We start from the raw sequence: 19,409 nt of genomic DNA, 5'->3' as shown, positions 1-19,409 counted from the left end.
TGTGCCTTACACTGTGCCCAGTCTGGAGATAAAGGACTCTGTGGTGTGTTGCTAAAGACCTGCAAGCACTCTCAGTACACAGTCCTGGCACAGTGTCCTCCATTGATGGCTTTGTTGACTGTATGCTTCTCTGACATTCACAGCAGGACTCCAGCCCAGCCAGCCATATCCTGTGGCTGCTACTGCCCCTGTCATATCCCCAACACCCTTCTTCCTGAGTGGCTGAAACATCTTACCCCCTGGCCTCAACTTCAGCTACTTCTAACATCTGCCACATTGTTCTCACCTAACCCAGACCCCTTTTCTCCCCACCTCTCTCATCCCTATCCGTCTCTCATTTGAAACTCTGCCCCTGTCCTGCCCCCTCTTTGCTGCACCCTAGTTCCTCTGTCCATTGATACCTGTGTATCAGACTTTCTCCTGGGGTCTGGTGACACCTCCCTCTGAATCTTCCTTTGGGGCCTGGGATCAGCCTCTACACATCCCTTCCTGAGTTAAGAAAGCCTTGAACAGCTGCTGTTGGAGAAGCTGCCAACAAAGCAGAGATGGTGCCTTGAGCCTTCTGTTCCCAAATTCCCAAATTCCACTCCATATTCAACAGGGCAGCTTTGCTTAGCCTTTCTGAGCCTCAGCTCCCCATCAATAAAGGGGTCAATAAACACTAATATGGTAGTGGTGAAATGACACAGATACTCCCTAATTTGCACTTACTGTCCAGTAAACTGATGTCAATGACTAAAATGAGGGAACAGATGGATCCAGGGCTCAGCCATGCTGGCTCCCTGGTTCTTCTCCTTTGGGACATCTGGATCAGCACATTCCCACACAATGGCATCAGATGCTGAGGACAGGCAAGGGGTGTGTTCCCTCAGGCCCCAGACTCTCCACTCAGACCATCCCTGACACTGGAAAATATACTATCCACTGTCCAGCAAGTATTGCCAAATATATAACTCAGTGGGAAGCACGTTCCAAACGTCTGTTGGTATTGGGCCATTTATCAAATACATATTAAGTACTGATGGACGTGATCTGAAGTTTTCTACCCTCAAAGAACTAAGTCTGAGTCCCTACAAGTGACCCTGGGAGACGCAGCTCATCGGGTTATTAACAAGTCATTAACACCCTAGCATAAATTAGTTAATCAGATTCAGGCCATGAGGAATGAGACACAAGGTATTGTTGATGCAGATGATGATAGAGGAAGAAGCCCAGAGTTCTGGACTACCCACAGGAAGGGTGGGCCCAGACAGGACCTGGGCTTCTTGCACTTTGCTGGAGGGGAAAGGGAGGGAGCAAAAGACCAAGTTCACCAAAGGTACAAAGACTTCGTCCTTACTCCTGTTTGCAATCAGGACAGACTTGAGAGCAGGAGATAGGGTCCCTGCTGTAGGAGCCTCTTGACCTGGTTCTAGGAGGCCACCTGGAAGCTGCTATGTCCCAGCTTCCTGTCACTGACACCTTTCCCAGGCTTTCTGTGTAAGAACTGAGTTCTGCCAGGCTTGACCAGCCACGGATGTGTCTGAGCCAATTTTACTCATCTATGAAATCACTGGGGAGGATATGTAGGGTTAAACAATCAAACCTCAGGAACACCTAGCTTGAACATCTGAGGATAAATTAAATGGGTTGTTAACTAATTATAGCCATTGAGCTCTTGGCTTAATAACCAAAATGTTTTATGTGCTTTGGTGGTGTCGTCTCTACCTGTGGTTTAGGATTTGAGATGATGGTCAGTTTGACACATTTATGATCCCACGAATCTGGTTAGTACTTTTGTCCTCGCCTCTCTATGTTCTTTGGCCTAGTAAGCCTCCCAAGAGATGTTCTTAGAAGGTTAAGAGGACTTGGCACAGCATGAGAAGGCAATTGCTGAATGAACATAAGGGAAATAAATAAAAAAGAAGCGGGCTGGGAAGGTGGCTCAGTGGTAGAGCGCTTGCCTTGCATACATGAGGCCCTGGGTTCAATTCCTCAGCACCACATAAGCAAAAAAAAGGAAAAAGCCAGAAGTGGCACTGTGGCTCAAGTGGTAGAGCACTAGCCTTGAGCTGAAGAGCTGAGGGACAGCGCCCAGGCCCAGAGTTCAGGCCCCACGACCGGACCCCCCCGCCCCAAAAAAGCAAAATTTGGGGCTCTTAACTCCACAGGGGCCGCTTGTAGGAGGAGGCTTGCATTCAGTCTTTTCAGGGGAGAAGGCATGGCAACAAGAAGTTGGCATAGGAGCCCAAGTGGGCAGGAGGCAGGTCCTTTGTGAGGAAAATACCTAGCAGGCTGGAGCAATCATGAGAAGAGTAACCGTGAGTGGACTAGACCCAGGTTGTACATGTAACATGGAGCCACTGAAGACTCTTGAGCCTAGGGAAAGCCTAACCAATGCATGTTTGAAGAGGCAGAATGGAGCTGCTGTATGGGTCACTTCAGCGAGGGGGCGGTATGTGTGTATGGAATGGAGAGACATATAAAGAAAGAGTAGAAAATAATTGAGCAAAGTAATTGTCCCCAAAATTAGAGAGAATGAGCTAGACCATTTGAATGACCTCAGCCTAGGCTCTGCCAGACATCCTCAGCAGCTTGGCCTGGGACATGAGCTTTTAATCTCCAGAAGCTCTCTGTTCACACCCTATCTCTACCTGAAGCTTCAGGTAGATGGTTGGTGACAGGCCTTATGGACTACAGTCCCTAGAGGACTTGGCCTCCATCTGGGGCAGCCCAGGTGCTCAGCAGGCTTGCCACTGGAAGGTTGGAGGTAAGCTCACACTGAAGAGCTGGGGTGTAAAGGATAAGTAAGAGGGGGGGTCTCACATGGCATTCAGCTCCATGCCCACTACTGCAGAGAGGTGTCTTCCAGGGCCATCATGATTTCACACAGTTCCATGGCCAGGAGCACTTCCTGAGAGATTGGCTGACCATCTCCTTCCTCCAGTCCCACCCCATGCTTTCCATTAGAGTGTATGTTGCCTTGGGACTGAGGACCAAGGTCCTGGTCCTACTTTTGCCACTCACCAGCCATGTAACCTTGATTGTGGGGGGGGGGGGTCTCCTACCATGCAAAGCCTCTGTGTCCACATCTCCAAGAAGAGGGACAACAATACCCACCCCACTGACTCCCTAAGGTGAATGGAAGGCAGCTTGTAAATAACAATAACAATGATGATGATGATGACAATGATGATGATGATAAGGTAATACTCAGGCAGTGTTCTAAACACTCCACATACATTCATTCATTTGATCCTCACAACAGCCCTAGGAGGCTGGCACTATGATTACCTCCCAAATTGGCAAATGAGATACTGAGGCTTAAGGAAGTTAAGCAGCTTACTCAAGGTCACACAGCTGATGAGATGCTGAGCCAGGTCTGGGACCAGGAGGCATGGCTGCAGCTTGGCTCTTGTCCTCATACTGCCATGACTCTCTGGTCCAACTCTCACCTCCCCCAACTTCTGGTTTCTGTTCTCTTCTGCCACAGAGGTGCCACCTCAACACGTTCTATCTCACGTGGCGTCTCTGCCCCCTGAGCACTTTACAGCCATACTTTCCATCTTAATGGTCCCATTTCCTTTCCTTCCAACATATTTCTGTTCATTGTCATGAGGAGGGGGCAATGCAGCGACCGTAATTGGTGGTCTAGTGAGGGAATCATTCATTCATTCATTCATCATTCATTATCCCTGATATCGTGGAAGCAGGACAAGTTCTAATTAGTGAAGCTTGAGTCCCAAAGGCAAGAGGATTGACCTTGTGTGGACATCTCAAGGTCAGTAGGGACCCACGTTGATGAGACTTGCTCTAGCAGTGCACACCCATGGGTCAGTGAGAGCCTCTTGAATTTGAAACATTGGGAGAACATTTATAACATCAGAAAACAAGAAGATCATGGCCATTGGGAGAGGCCCAGGGAAATGGTACAATAAAAGGTGGATGTGGTCCCAGAGACGTGCAGGTGCATAGGTGACAATCATCAACGTCGTCATCATGGTGGTCATTGTCGTCTTCTTTTGCATTCAGTGGTCACAATTCTTAACCAACCATTCATTCCTTGATGGGTATTTGGGCTTTTCTGTCTTAGATGTTTGAGCATGGTACCAATATGAACACAAGTGTGTGAGTGTGTTGCTCAACTATCTGAGTTCAATGTTGATGAGTGCATCTCTAAGGGAGCAGTGTGAGGGTCACATGGCAATACTGAGGAGCTGCTGAATTCTCCCCCAGAGTTGTTTTTACATCCTCACCAACAGTGCACAGAGGTTTCCAACTTCTCTACACCCTTGCCAAGATTTATCATATTTTTTTGAATGACAGTTAGCCCCCTGGGTGAAAATTAGCTCCTCATTATGGGTTTAATTTCCAGTTCCTTAATGTCTCACCACCTTGAATATAGTTCATGTGCTCAATGGCCATTTGTATATCTTCTTTAAATAAAATTTCATTGTAATCCCTTGATTTTTTTAACTAGGTAATTCTTTTTTTTCCTCAAGTCTGGCACTCTACCACTTGAGCTACAGCTCCATTTCTGGCTTTTTGCTGATTAATCAGTGATGGGAGTCTCATGGATTTTCCTGCCTAGGCTGGTTTCAAATCACAATCCTCAGATCTCAGATTCCTGGGTAGCTAGGATTGTAGGCATGAGCCACCAGCATTCAATTTAGGTAATTTATTTCTTGTTGAGTTGCAAGAGTTCTTTTTATACGCTGAATACCTTATTAGATAAATAACCTGTAAAACTTTCCTTTTTCTTTGCCAATTTTTATGAGCCTCAATTAGTTGTTCAACGAGGTTTTATTTTAAATGTGCATTTATACATGTAAACCTTAACTCCAGACTCTCCTCTCTCTGTCTCTCTCTTTTCCCACTTAGTTTTGTTTTGTTTTGTTTTGTTTGAGACAAGATCTCACTACATAGCCCAGGCTGGACTCAAACTCACTATCTTTCCTGCTTCAGCCTCCCTAGTGCTGGGTTTATAGTTCTTTACTACCGTACCTTCTTATTCCACTTCCTTGATAGCACCTTTGAATAAACAAAAGATTTTAAGTTTCATGAAGTCCATTTTAGGTACTTTCTCTTCTGTAGCTTATCCTTTTGGTATCTAAGAATCTACTGTGAGATCCCAAATGAAGATTTATCCTTATATTTTCTTTATGGTTTTAATTAACTCTTATATTTAGGTTGTTTTTTTTTTCAAGTGCACAGTGAAAAAGTTTATTTATGACATTTCAAAACCCAGAAGAGAAGACAATGCACAAAAACATCACAAAACTGTTCTTGATTGATTTGACTTTCTTTCTTTTTTTTTTGGTCAGTCATGGATCTTGAACTCTGGGCCTGAGCTCTGTCTCTCAGCTCTTCAGATCAAGGCTAGTGCTCTATCACTTGAGCCACAGTGCCACTTCTGTTTTTTTGGTGGTTTATTGGAGAGAAGAGTCTCATGGACTTTCCTGACAGGGCTGGCTTTGAACCACAATCCTCAGGTCTCAGCCTCCTGAGTAGCTAGGATTACAGGCGTGAGCCACCTGTGCCCAGCCTTTATTTTTTTATATAATGTAAAGTAAGGCCTGCATTCAAACCTACTGTGATAACATGATTCAAATTCTCCCTCTAAGAATCTAGGTGCCTATCTTTCTTATTACTTGAGTAATCTCTCTTCCTCCAGGAAGCTATCCTTGCTTAGCCTCCCATTATGGCCACTCCTTGATTTGCACAACTTTGAGTGTCTCCTGGGATTGGCACTAGCGACATGGTAAGATTGTGTACATGCAGCAATGGCTTCCATCATCACTAGCAGATATTTGGAGAGACAGACTGACAAAAATGCACCTATAACATCACTCAAGAGCAGTTTATTGAATATACCGCAGAAATTCAGAGTCCTTCGTTCAAGCAAGGGAAAGACTAGCAGGTGCCATTCTGAAGAAGATTTCCACTGCAAGCCATGACCTTTGGCTGGATGGAAGACACAAAGTCAAGTCCCCTCAATGGACTCAGGTCACGACAATGGTAATTGAGAGTCAGAAGCTACCATAGGGCACAGCCTGTGTCCTGCAAAAATAGGATCTGTGGCCAAGTGACCAAGGACCAATCACAGCCTGCAGTCTTGACAAAGGACAAGTTGATCTTCCCTCTGGTAAAGAGACAGTGTCATGTCATGGGAAGAGCTTGGCCCTGTATTCATCCAGGCCTGAGCTGGCACTGGGTGGGAGGGGAGTGGTGAGTGACTAGGACACATTGCTCTCCGAGGATCAGGCTCCCTGTCCTCTGATCAACACCTTCCCTGCAGGGCAAGGTGAGAATTAGAGGAGACATGTGTAGGGTGCCTGGCATTTATCAGGTATTTACTAAGTGGGAGCAGTTATTGCCAAGAATAACAAAGGGGGTTGGTGGATAACACAAGGTGGCAAAAAATCTCCATCCCTTTCCACTTGGTTCCATGAATAGGATGCAGCTGGTGATCTGAGAATGTACACATTTTCTCCCAAATGACAAAGATCTAATTTCTCATACCCTGGTGGTATGGCTTCAGGTTCACCCCACCATGCTAGCAGGGGTAAAATAAAATCTTTTGAATAATTGAGAACTTGACCTAAGCACAGAATGAAACTATCTCCTCTCCCCTCTCCTCTTAGTCCCCTTCTCCTTCCTCTCTTTCTCTCTCTTCCCACCTCTCTCTCTCTCTGTAGAGCCTAATCATAGCTGCCATCAGGCCAAGAAGGTACTGATGGCTGTGTGTCCATGGCCACCTGCCAAGCTGAAGGCAGCAAGGAAAACCAGAAGTCATGAATTGCACACGGGACCTACGGGTACAGGGAGGGTGATCGCATCCATCAGAACTGGAAAGCAAGATAAGCCATGATGTAGATAGTGTGCTACAGACAGTCCTAAAACTCGGGGATGAGGAGTGGGGTGTGGCAGGCATCTTTGAGCAATGGCAAAGACATCTTTTCTTCCAGGTGTTTGGTGAAGGGGTGACAGGCTTATCGAGTGGTCTTCCTGGCTGGCATGCTGGCTGGAGCACTTTTCTCTTGGGACTCCTGGCGGTCTCCCCCTCGTCCGCCTCGAGACTTGATCTGACCACTTCGTGGGCTGCTGGGGCTACCAGCCACACTGCCAGCCCCAAGGTCAGCACTCACAGAGCTGGGGTTGTAACCATAACTGCCATAGCTATTGCTGCTGATGACTGCTGGGGAGGTAAAGTCAAGAGCACGGAGAGAGAAGAAGGTATCAATCAACCAAAGATGACAACTATAATATCCTTTTTAATCCCACCACATTGCTTAGCGGTCAAGACCTAGCCAAGATAATGGAGACCCTGCCACAGGGCAGCATCTGTGTGGTGGAAGTACTACATAAGGCAGAGACCATGTTTGTTCTCCTGAACCTCTGAGGAAAGTCCCTCTTCCAAGCCTTTCTTTAGATGACAGAATCCCCAAGGGAGAAGCAGCAAGGAGAAGGCTGGGTGGAACTTCAATCACTGTTGCCAAGGAACAAGAGAGGAGAAAGTTCCTCAGAAGCCAGAGAGCCTCCACAGGGCTGTAACAAAACCTTCTGCATGCAGGTGAGACCATGAATGGAGGTGTCCCAGGGCCCCTGCCTTTCCCAGCCAACTCAAGGATACTCACAGATGCTCACGGAAGATGGATTCTCACCAGACATCCTGCAAGACAAAATTAAAGAGAAAAAAAAACCTCAGGAGTGTGTCCAGATTCAGCTGAGCTTTAGTGGGCTCTTGCTTTCATGAGTATGTGAATTTATTTCATTCATGAAGGGGTGAGGGAGTGCTGGTAGTGAGACTTGAACTCAGGGCCTCATGGTCTTGCTTGGCTTTTTTGCTCAAGGCTGGAACGCTACCACTTGAGCCACTCCTTCACTTTCAGCTTTTTGCTGGTTCACTGGAGAGTTTCTTGGGTTTGTCTGCCTCGGCTGGCTTTGAATCACAATCCTCAGATCTCTCAGCCTCCTGAGTAGCTAGAATTACAGGCATGAGCCATTGGCACCCAGGTTATGTCATTCTTATAGGTGGAGATTAGAGCTTCCATTCCACTGGTGAGAAAATAGAGACCCTCTATGATTTACCAAGACCATACAGCTACCCTGTGTCAGTCTGTCTGCTCTTCTTAGGGAGCCACATGGCCACCTGTGTTCATGGCTTTTGTCTGACATCCCCTGGCAGGAAGCAGCAGCTAAACTAACCTGTCAAATCATCATCTCTCCTATTCATGGTGTCACCAGAACTTTTGTTGACACAGTATTGTTGTTCATCCTCCAGATCCAAAACAGCCCCTTAGCCACACAGGACACACACAGCCCCCTCCTCCCGTGGCACCCGCCAAGGTGCTTTCCTGCCCTCACCTGCACTCCTCGCTCTCCAGCAGCTTGCGGTAGGTGGCGATCTCCATATCCAAGGACAGCTTCAGGCTCATGAGCTCCTGGTACTCACGTATCATCCGGGCTAGCTCTCCCTTGGCCTGGTGCAGGGCACCTTCCAGCTCATCCAGCTTGTCCCGAGCATCTTTGAGGGCACTGTCCCCTCGCTGCTCAGCATCCGCGATGACCATTTCCAAGTTGGAACACTGGGGGAGGTAGGCGGAAAGCGTGAAAATAGAACAGAACATCATGTCTAGATCATACAGGTCAAGTAACATAACTCTCTCAGTATGCAGAGGAGGCCCAACGTGACTGCAAGGAACAACTACAGAGCCAGAAGCTCTGATAGCAGGGAAGGTGAAGCAAAATGGGAAAGAGGCATTATGGTTGGCATAGCAGCTCTTAAGTCCAAGAGGAAAGACTTGTTTTCTTCTGAACTTCCAGTCCCAGCTTCTCCAGCACAGGGGTGATACTGAGCCTTGCATTCTGCGCTGCTCACCTGCTTCTTCACGTTGGTGATATCACAGCGGATCCTCTGGATGAGCCGGTTCAGCTCCGACATCTCACTTCTGGTGTGTTTGAGGTCATCTCCATGCCGACCAGCTGCCAGCTGTAGCTCCTGGATCTAGAGGTCAGAGGCAGGAAGGTGTGGTGATGTGACCAGGAGGGGAAGAGTGCTGAACAAATACTCCCACCACCAGAATGAGCCTGAGTAGCTAGGATAGAAAAGGTAGAGCCAGCCCCTGAGTGTCTTTCCAGCTTTGACTAAGAACTAACCCATCCTCTAATCAGAACCTGCATGTGGTCCTCTGTTCCCACCTCCTCCTGGCCTGTAATCTTTCCTGGGATGGATAGGGAAAGATGCAGTTCAAATGAACTAAGCATTCCTCAATGTGAGGGAGCTCTAACCCCCTCCCTCACCTATTTAATACCTATTCAGAGAAGTGGGTCCTAGAATCCAGATGAGAGCAGGACAGGCAAAGCCATTGGTCACCATTTTCTTGTGACACTTCCTTGATCACAGGGGAAAAGAGAGGAAAGTCCACAATCTCATGTACCCTTGAAAGGGATCACAGACAAGACTGATAGGATTGGTGACTTCTCCCAGTACCCAGACTCTGGGAAAGAAGAAATGGAAAGTACATTGACAGGGGGAAAGGGGACAGCGGGAAGCAGGAAGATAGACCACAGCCATCCTTGCTGTTAGTGGTGCTATAGTTTGGATTTGAAACTGTGCTTCAAAGGTCCAAGTGTTAATGGCTTGGCCCTCAGCTTGGTCCTTTTGGGAGATGGTGGAATCTTTAGTGGATGGGGCCTGATAGGAGGAAGTTAGATAGCTGGAGGGCAGGCACTTGAAGATGATACTGGAACCCTGGACTTTCTCCTCTCTCTATTTGCTTCCTGGATGGCATAAAGGGAGCAGCCTCCTCCCACCATGTCATACTGTACTACCACAGTGCTGAGACACCATAGACTGAAATCTCTGAAGCCATCAGCCAGAGCCAACCTTTCCATCTTATAAGTTGATTTTCTTGGCTATTTTTGTCACAGTTATGAAAAGCTGACTAATACAGGTAGCATATAACAAATGTTATGACAAATATAACAAATAACTCCCCAGAAGCCGGGTGCTGGTGGCTCATGCCTGTAATCCTAGCTACTCAGGAGGCTGAGATCTGAAGATCAAAGCCAGCCTAGGCACCAAAGTCCATGAGACTTTTATCTCCAATTAGCCACCAGAAAACCAGAAGTGGCACTGTGGCTCAAGTGGTAGAGCACTAGCCTTGAGCTGAAGAGCTGAGGGACAGCACCCAGGCCCAGAGTTCAAGCCCCATAACCGACCAAAAAAAAAAAAAACCAGAAAAACAAAGAACGAAATAAAAAACACCTCCCCAGGCTCCAGGGAGTACAAAGGTAAAGAGTTTTGTACCCAACAGCCCCAGAGAGCCCTACCCTGAAGCATAACTCCACTAGTCAGTACACTTCTCCAGTCTGACCTGCTCTTGGAGTCTTCCCAGCGCCATTGGTAAATATCTCCGGACTTCCCCTTCTCTCACTCCCCAGCCAACCCCAGCTGCTCTGCTCTGTGGTTATGACTGTCCTCCTGTGCTGTGGCAGCATGCTCCCATTCCTGTCTGTGATGAGATTGCCTCATGCTCTCCTCCCCTCTGTTGAGTATGTCCCACCCACACCAGTGTTTTGATCACATTCTCTGAGAATTCCTTTGAGGGAAACAACGTGGAACTCATGGTCATGACCACCCTCTCCTGCAGCACATGTGTGGAGATATCTCCTGCGTTCTCTAGTGCAAGGAACCTTTCCCAGGAAGGAGGGAAAATCAGCAAGCGCCCACCTTGGTCTGGTACAGCGCCTCTGCCTCAGCCTTGCTCTTCAGGGCAATGTCCTCATAGTGAGCACGGACCTCGGTGATGATGCTGTCCAGGTCCAGGTCCCGGTTGTTGTCCATGGACAGGATGACAGATGTCTCACTGGCATGAGTCTGGATCTGGGCGATCTCCTGAGTTGGGAGATGAAGACAGAGTCAGGCCCTCAGTTTCCCTTCTTCTGCCCTACCAGTCTCCTGAGCCCCTGGTCTCTGATAATAGGTATCACTGGGATCCACAGAGCTCAAGTGAAAGAAATAGCCACTGGAGATATGCCTGCCCAAAGTGCCCATAGCAGCAGTAAACACTTCAATAACAGCAGGGAGCGGGAGGAAAGAACAACAGGAGGAAAGACTTGTCACCTACAATTTCAAAGAACCCATAAGGCTGTGTCTCAGGAGGACCTCATGGGGCCATCTTTTTCCTGCCTGTGGGTAAAGCCATTATTGTGTCCCAGTTGAAATTGTCTCCTGACCAGGGGACAGGATCTTGTTCTTCAATAGTCAGTCAGTTCTGGGACTTACATCTTCCTATCTAAACATCTTTCCCTGTAGTAGCCCTAAATCCCTCCACTTGGCAGCACCAGGTAATGCTGCAGCTGGAAAGAGGTGGGGGTGAGGGACAGGTGGGTTCTCACCGCATCATACAGACACTTGAGGAATTTAATGTCTTTTTCCAGAGAGTCCACTTTGGCCTGAAGCTCCACCTTCACTGTGTAGGCTGCATCTGCATCCTGCCAAGAGACCCCACAGCTGTCAATCAACACTCCCCTTATCCCATCAGCATCCCTGCTCCTGCCCCAAAGCCATCTGAATTTCTGTGTTTTGCCCACAAAGGAAAGAAAACACATAGAGTTGTTCGTCATCAAGCAACTCCTCCCAGACTCACTGAGACTTTGGAAAGAGGAAAGGGGAGAAAGGGCCTGCTTTTCCTCTGTCCCATCTTACCACCCCCCTCCCTCAGAGAACACAAATTCCAGAGAAGTATTGAGTTTCCTCAGGTCACACAGAAAAGACTGAAATGAGCCAGTACAGAGGCAAAGAGTCTATCTCTGTCCAATTCCTGAGCCAGTGTCCCTTCTCTTTAGGTCTCTGGAGACTGGCACAAGTGGGCCCAGATGAAGCCCTGAGCCCTGAGTTGCTTTGGATGAGGGCATAAGAGAGACCAGAGACCATAGACTCTTCTCTGCTTACCTTCTTGAGTACCACAAACTCATTTTCAGCTGCAGTGCGCCGGTTAATCTCCACCTCATATCTGTGCCAGGAAAGAAGACAGAAGAGACCTCAGCCCCACAGGCAAGTGACCTTCTCTTCACACTAACCAGGCAAGCACTTGGGCTGCCAAAGACCAGTAGAGTCTCCTAGGGTGAGCACAAACACTAGGCAGTCCCTGGGTTCCTCGCTATAACACATTTACTGTACTCCAGGAAAATACCCAGGAGCCTGTGGAGCTCCCTGAACTACAGGTGAGTCGATGAATGTGGGAATCCCTACTTATCAACCAGGTAGGATGCTTCCATCATACAGGGTGGACACCTCTCCCTTCACTAGAGAAGAGGTCATGAGGTCCAGACCCAATAGCTTGCTCCTTGCCCTCTTAAACAAAATGGCACATGAACCATGACTCTACTCACTTCTTCTTGTAGTCCTCCACCACGTCCCTCATGCTCCTCAGCTCTGAGTCCAACCTCACCCGGTCCCCAGACAGGGTCTCCAGCTGCTTCCGCAGGCTGCTGATGTGACCCTCATAAATGGGCTCCAGACTCTTCCTGCAGTTGTTCAGGTCCAGCTGCTGCAGCAGCTCCCACTTAGTTTCCAGCACCTGATTCTGCTGCTCCAGGAAGCGCACCTGGAACCCAAATCAAAGGCCACCTAGAACCACATGGATGTTCTTATGCCCCATGGACATATATTGCCTTTAGGCTAATTGGATTTTTATAAAGACTTTAAAGGCAAGTTCTGACTCACTACCCTCACCACCTGGCAAAAACAAGATCTTTTGCAAGTGTTCATCCCCTAGCTTTCTTTTATTACCTACCACATGTCCTAAGATATACTATGTGTCTTCCTGTGTTGTAATCCCCTCCCTCTGAATAGTGCTTGATTTTTTTCAGCTGTCCTGTTCTTTAGGGAGTTAAGGTTCTGCCTAGCTGTCTCCAGAGGTCCCTTACTTCTTTCTCAAGGTATGGCTACCCTCTATCCAATTGCCCACACTTCTTTGAAAAGTCCCCAAAGAAAACAATACGTAGTGGGCTCTGGTGATTCATGACTATAATCCTAACTACTCAGAAGTCTGAGATCTGAGGATCACCAAGGTTCAAAGCCATCCCAGGCAGGAAAGTCTATGACATTCTTATTTCCAATGAACAGCAAAGAGTCAGAAGTGGAGGCATGAATCAAGTAGTAGAGTTCCAGCCTTGAGTAAAAAAAAAAGTAAGGTACAATATGAAGCCTGAGTTCAAGCCCCAGGATGAGAGAGAGAAAGAGAGCAGGAATAGAAAAGGAGAGGAGAGGAGGGAAGAGGAGGAGAGGGGAGGAGAGAGGAGGAGATGAGAGGAGAGAGAGAGAACAGGAAGAAAGGAGGGAGGGAGAGGAAGGAGGGAGGATGGGAGGGAGAGAGGGAAAATAGAAAAAAGTGCATTCATTTATTCTTTTGCTCTACCTACCTTTCAAATTGTTCTCCTCTTATAATAAGGTTTCCCCCACGCACCCACAACACTTGGCTGCCTCCTCTCTGCCACAAAGAAATTGCTCGAATCTTAGTAGATTGCTGTCTTCTCCTGGGGCACATACCTTATCAATGAAGGAAGCAAACTTGTCATTCAGAGCCTTGATCTGCTCCCGCTCCTGGGCCCGTACTTTCTGGATCTTGGGGTCCAGCTCCACATTGAGGGGAGCCAGGAGACTCTTGTTGACAGTCACCTGATGGATGCCTCCAGGTGGGCACACAGATGAACATGCAGGCCCCAGAGCCACACTGCCAAACATGCTACCAGCAAAGCCGCTTGCTCGGCCCCCTCCATACCCAGAACCATGCCCAAAGCTGGACCCTCCAGCCCGAATACCACTGCCTGCCGTGTTGAAGGAAATATGTCGATTTCCCACAAGACTATAGAGGCTCCGACTGCCAAAGCTAGCCCCTTGGCCAGGGGCATGGTAAGAGGCCATGCTGCCCAAAACCTTCCTGGGAACCACTGCAGAAAGCACACTGAAGCTGCCCTTGTCTCCGCCAGGCCTGAAGTTCAGCTGCCGACTCATAGTAGGGAAGATGGAACTGACTGCTGGGGAAACTCAGTTGCCAAGGGCTAGAGAGCATATGTCAGCGCCCCAGTGCTGCCTGCTTTTATCCCTAAGGATCCCAGGACACCGGAAAAGGGCGTCTCTCCACTATCTCCTTTCCCTGCTACAAGGCTGGGGCAATTTACGGAACTGAGATCTTCAAGCCTTTGAGCAACAAAGCCCTTCTGATAGCAGGTGGAAGATGCTGTCCTTGCACACTGCAGTGGTCTAATTTGGAATTTAACTATGCTCCCTAATTAGGGAGTAGAGACTTATCCCCTCCAGAGATCTCCTAGCTTTATTTTTCCAAGGCTGCCTCCTTCTTACTTATCCACCAGAAAGGACCAGGGGGGAAATGTCAGCTTTTATCCAGATAGAGCTCATCTGAACAGCCTAGGTTTCCTCACCCCCCAAAGAAACACAGCTCCCTGTCATCTGTTCTTGGTGAGGTATTCCTCAGGGAAGAGGAGATGTGGAAAGCAGAGGATTCTTCTTAAAGATCTGGAGTGACCCTGGAGACTACAGCTCTTCTGGGATGCAGCCCAGGAGGAGGGTGGAATCGAGGAGTAGTGTCTGCATGTGCCAGTTCAGGAAGTTGTCTGGGGCTTTCAGTATTGATGTGTTCAGCCTAATGTGTGATGACCTTCAGCTTGCCCTTTCAAGCAGCTTCCACTTTCTCCAGTAGAGTTTGCTTTTCTTGATAAACTGGAATGGCCCCTCTTGGGAGATCAGGGGGGAAAAAAACTGGATGTTAACTCATCTCATGCTCTTTAGAATATCCTGTGGCTGAAGTTCCTTGGACACTCCTGAACAGTCCTACTTCTTGGTGACTTCTAAGAGCCACTCAATTTGGGGACAAGAAATATCAAGCCCTGTTGAGCTCAAGTAGTCCTGGTAGAATGGAATGTTTAGAACATATCCCCAAACTAAATATCTGACAGCTGTCCCAATGCAGGACACTGTGGCCACCCATAACTACGTGAGGAGCTTGGCTTGCTACAGACAGATGGTACTGGGCAGTAACTCCAGCTAAGGGGAAAGAAGCTGGGAGAACATGGTAGGCAATGGGAGGTGATAGAATAGAGGCAGAGCCTGTCCCAGAGGAGTCCATTAAAGGACATTTTCCTGGCAGCCTTAAAGTCCCAGTGGCCTCCTTGTTTAAGGTCCTTGTCTTCTGCTTTCTTAGCAGGTCCTGGCCCCAAGGCATGAGCGGACATAATGGAAGTGGTGGCTTGTGGTTTTCTAAGCTAGATCACAATGATGGCAGCATGTTAACAGTTAACTGGGGTACCACTACACACCCTGACACATACACATGGACTCAGGCTGTGCCTCCTTTCTGGTGTGGAATGTCAACACATTTTGTAAGAGCCTTGACCCGGACTTAGCCAACACCCCCCCAGGATCCTGTAATCTAGTAAGTGGAATCTGAGCCAACACTTAGATCAGCCCAAGCATTGTGAAGAATGAAAGGAAGTGTGCTGGGAAGTGGCCACTTTGGGTGGGGTTCTAGGAACCTCCAGAGAGTTTATATTCCCCACAGAAAGGCTGATCCAGGTTTTCCCTATATAAAATAGGCTGGTATCAAATTCACAACCCTCCTCCTGTGTGTTAGGATTATAGGCTTGTGCCAACGTATCTGGCAACATTACTAACTTTACTTAAAGTCAAGAAACTGTCCAGTGCTGGTGGATTATGCCTGCAATCAGCTTCCTGAGATCTGGAAGCTGATATCTGAGGACCAAGGTTCAAAGTCAGCCTAGGCAGGAAATTTTATAAGACACTTATCTTCAGTTAACCAGGGGAAAACAAAACAAAAGTGGAGGTATGGCTCAAGTGGTAGAGTGCCAACCTTGAGAGAAAAAGCTAAGGCTGAGTGTCCTGGTCCTGAATTTGAGCCCCAGTACCAGCAAACACAAAATAAACAAACAAAATAAAGTTAGGAAACTGATGTTTAGGGGCATTAAGGAATTTGTCCAAGATCACTCACTTTCATGATAAAGATAAAAATCATAGGACAGGAAGCAGAGAGTTCCCAGAGGCATGGCGTGCAGAGAGTTCCACGTGGCAGGCATCACAGGTATGGGCTCAATCCCTTGTGTTTGTGCCTTGGAACCTGGAGACAACACTCAACCTCTTGAGTGTTGAGTGTTTCAAAGAGGAAGTTGACCAAAATTAAGGTGAGCAGAAGAAAATAAAAGACCCACTTTCATCAGAAGCTAGCTTATTTTTACTACCCCAGTAGCTAACCCTCCATCACAGACTGCAAAGGGATCATAAGTCTGACTCTGATGATCTGAAGGCTATATTTCATATCTCCTCTGCCATGGCTAAGTATGAGCTCACCTGGTAGAAGACCTTAGCCTCTTACTGAGAACCCTACAGCTGAGGTCCTTCCCTGCAGGCTGGAGAAGATTTTGGATAACAACCAGAAGGCTTGTGGGTGCTTCAATGTAAAATGAGCCCATCCGTGCTCAGAGAGCATGGGAGAACCCATGTACGACTATGGGTCCCAGAAGCCTTTGTGTTGTTCATTGTTCAAACATCTACAAATCATTCATGCACCTGGCTTGGAGCTGTGGATGCTTAGCCTGGGCATGATCATGGCCGTGGTAATGGCGGTGGTCACGGTTATGACAGAGAAGGAAGAGGTGGAAGGGAAGGGGAATTTCCTGCAGGTGCTGGTATGATGGTGGCCACTCACAGGTGCCCCTCCAAGCTGATCCCTAAAGGATATAATTGCAGGGAAGTTGTCTTTGATCCATGAAGTTGAATCTCTGACAATCCCGCCCTTCCTCATGTTGACTACCCTTTAATTACTCATCACAGTTTATACCCTTCTCTTCGGGTTCATTGAACTAATGAGTGCCCAAAGTTTGAAAAAATTGACTCCTTCAATGGGTATGAAATTGAGCACCTACTGTGTGTACAATTTGATACTAGCTATTGAGAGCGATATCTAAGATACTCTTTCCCCCCAGGACATCAGCCAAACTGGACAAAATACAAACACATGAAATATGTTCTGCTTTCATTGTTATTGTCTTAATTCTGTGGATCTTTAGTGGATGATGGGTATAAATGAATGAATCCAACAAACTTATTGAATCCTAGGGTTTTTTTAATATGCTTATTTGAAAATCATAAGGCCGGACACAGTGACTCACGCCTGCAATCTTAGCTACTCCAATCTGAGGACCACAGTTTGAAGCCAGCCCCATACAAGTCTGAGAGACTCTTATTTCCAATTAATCATCAAAAAAAAAAGTGGAGCTATAGTTCAGAGGGTAGAGAACAGACCTGGATCACAAAAGCCAAGTAAGAGCACAGAGCTCTGAGTTCAAACTCCAGTAATTATAATAAATAAAGTTCTAAAATAAACCCAAAACATAAGTATTGACCAACCTTTATTTATAAATGGAATGGAATAGAAGTCAGACTCTCTGGAATAGGATGGGAACTAAAAGGTTGGCCAGAATCAACATATGCCCAGGGCCTCTGTGAGGCAGGGAAGGAGGTCTTGCTGATGGCAGGCAGGGGCAGTCAGAGCCTCTCCTGCAGGTTGTACCCCAGAGAAAACTGGATCCACTGTGCTGTCCTGAAAGTAAGAATCCCATTCTACAAAGCACACCCCACTCGAAGTAAATAGAAAGTAGTCCCAGATGAGACATCATTGCAATCCCAAATGGACATAACCAGTTGTGTCCACTTGGTTTGAAAGTTGAAAAAAAAACCATCATTTTTCTCTCTCCCTTTGACCTGTAACGGCAATTGCCCTTCGGTACGGGACAACGGACCAAGAAAGAGATTCTGTACATCAAGGTCAGTAATGGAGAGAAGAAGATGTTTGAAGGATTCTTGAGCTAACTTAAGGCCAGTGGGGCCTGGCCATAAGTCTGAAGCATCTTAGCAATGGATATAAGCTAGTGCTCAGTTTTCTGCTTTCTTTTTACAAAATGAGCTCATGGTAGAAAGTCAATACTCTGTGCCTCTCCTAGTTGGTGGGAAAGCAGCTTGCTTTCCCTTCCTAGCTCCAAGTCAGCTAACCTATACAATGGTGCATTTGCTTTTCTCCCATTGTCACCGTGTCTCCATACATTCCCTCTCCCCCAAAACTCTGAACCTTCTTGACGTTACTTCCTGGCTCCCAGAGAACTCAGCCCTGGAACCAGTGGGATGTGCTTAAAAGAGGTGAGCTTGGGGCAGGGTGTCATTGCTTCCATCTGGGGGCCTTGACACAGGCAGAAGAGAGAGTTGTAGCGAATGTAGGGAAAGGGGAACAAAAAGGTGGCACATTACTAAGAAGGGGTAGGAACAACTGTGAGCACAGAAGATCAGAGCAAGCACCCCATACATGGCTGCCGGGAGTCCCTCAGTATCATTTTGAGGGGTAAAAAAAAAATCTGTCTGTTTGCCCAGTTGAGGGGTTATCCAGGATGTCACTTTCACAGCTACATCGTGGGGAAAATCTCAAACAGTTGAGCACCCGAACATCACCCCACCACATTTTAGAGACTACTGGCTTCCTCAATTGTTCTTAGGAAACACCAAAATCATTCCACCACGTCTATCAAATGTCAACACTTGCTCACAACTATAATCCTAGCTACTCAGGAGGCTGAGATCTCAGAATCGAGGTTCCAATGAATTATGGGGGGGGGAAAGCAGGAAGTGGAGCTGTGGCTCAACTGGTAGAGTGCTAGCCTTGAGCAAAAGAAGCTCAGGAACAGGCTCCGTCTAGGCTCTGAGTTCAAGCCCAGAGCCTGCATGCACACAAGCACACACAAATTAAATTAATAAAAATAAACATTTGAGCAATTCCCTGAACTCTCTTGGTTCTGCCCAGTGATCCTTTCTGCTCACACATGTGTTAACAAGAATACCAGGCTCAACTAAACATAGGGACAGCTAGACAATAGCCTCTATCTGCTACCCTGCTGGGCCCTAGAGCTGGGCATAGCAGACATGTCCCTCCAGGATAGCATTAGCTGAAGGACAAGACTCTTTTGATACTTTAGCTGATGACCAATGGCTCCTGGCTCCCTGAGCTGGTACCAGCTTCTACAGCTGCCCTAGTGCTAGTCTGTCTGAGCTCCTGGGGTGTGTAGTGGGGGCAAGGGGAGTAATGTTCCCCAGCTCGCAGTTCATCATGGCTCTGTCCACCGCTTCCTTCAGCTTAGGCTTGCTTCCTTTTCTCTAGCCTGAGTATCCTTTGCCTTCAGCAAACCTGCAATGGTTCTGCCTAAGCCCCTCACTCTCATTTCTCTCTTCCTCCCATTCCTACTCCCAGGGCCTGTACAGACATACAGCCCACTGCCCTATACTATAGATCAAATACACTTTAGCTCTCTGTCTCTCTTCTTTAAAAACTCTCTGAACTCTCTAC

The 19,409-nt window shown here is 47.5% G+C and overlaps 1 protein-coding gene across 1 annotated transcript; it reads right to left on the bottom strand.

The window, feature by feature from the left end:
* Nucleotides 1-6,971: 6,971 nt before the first annotated feature.
* Nucleotides 6,972-14,002, bottom strand: Krt74 (keratin 74). Its single transcript, XM_042668766.1, has 9 exons — nucleotides 13,538-14,002; nucleotides 12,379-12,593; nucleotides 11,939-11,999; nucleotides 11,383-11,478; nucleotides 10,715-10,879; nucleotides 8,861-8,986; nucleotides 8,347-8,567; nucleotides 7,617-7,651; nucleotides 6,972-7,177 (listed from the first exon to the last, which is right to left on the bottom strand). The coding sequence occupies exons 1-9, from the start codon at nucleotides 14,000-14,002 to the stop codon at nucleotides 6,972-6,974; spliced, it is 1,590 nt and encodes a 529-aa protein (XP_042524700.1).
* Nucleotides 14,003-19,409: the final 5,407 nt, after the last annotated feature.

Source organism: Dipodomys spectabilis, unplaced genomic scaffold, assembly GCF_019054845.1.
Source record: "Dipodomys spectabilis isolate Male_0828 unplaced genomic scaffold, ASM1905484v1 ptg000477l, whole genome shotgun sequence".
NCBI classification, from domain to species: Eukaryota; Metazoa; Chordata; class Mammalia; order Rodentia; family Heteromyidae; genus Dipodomys; species Dipodomys spectabilis.
Note: the sequence above shows the minus strand (reverse complement) of the source record. Positions and strands in the feature narration are given on the sequence as shown.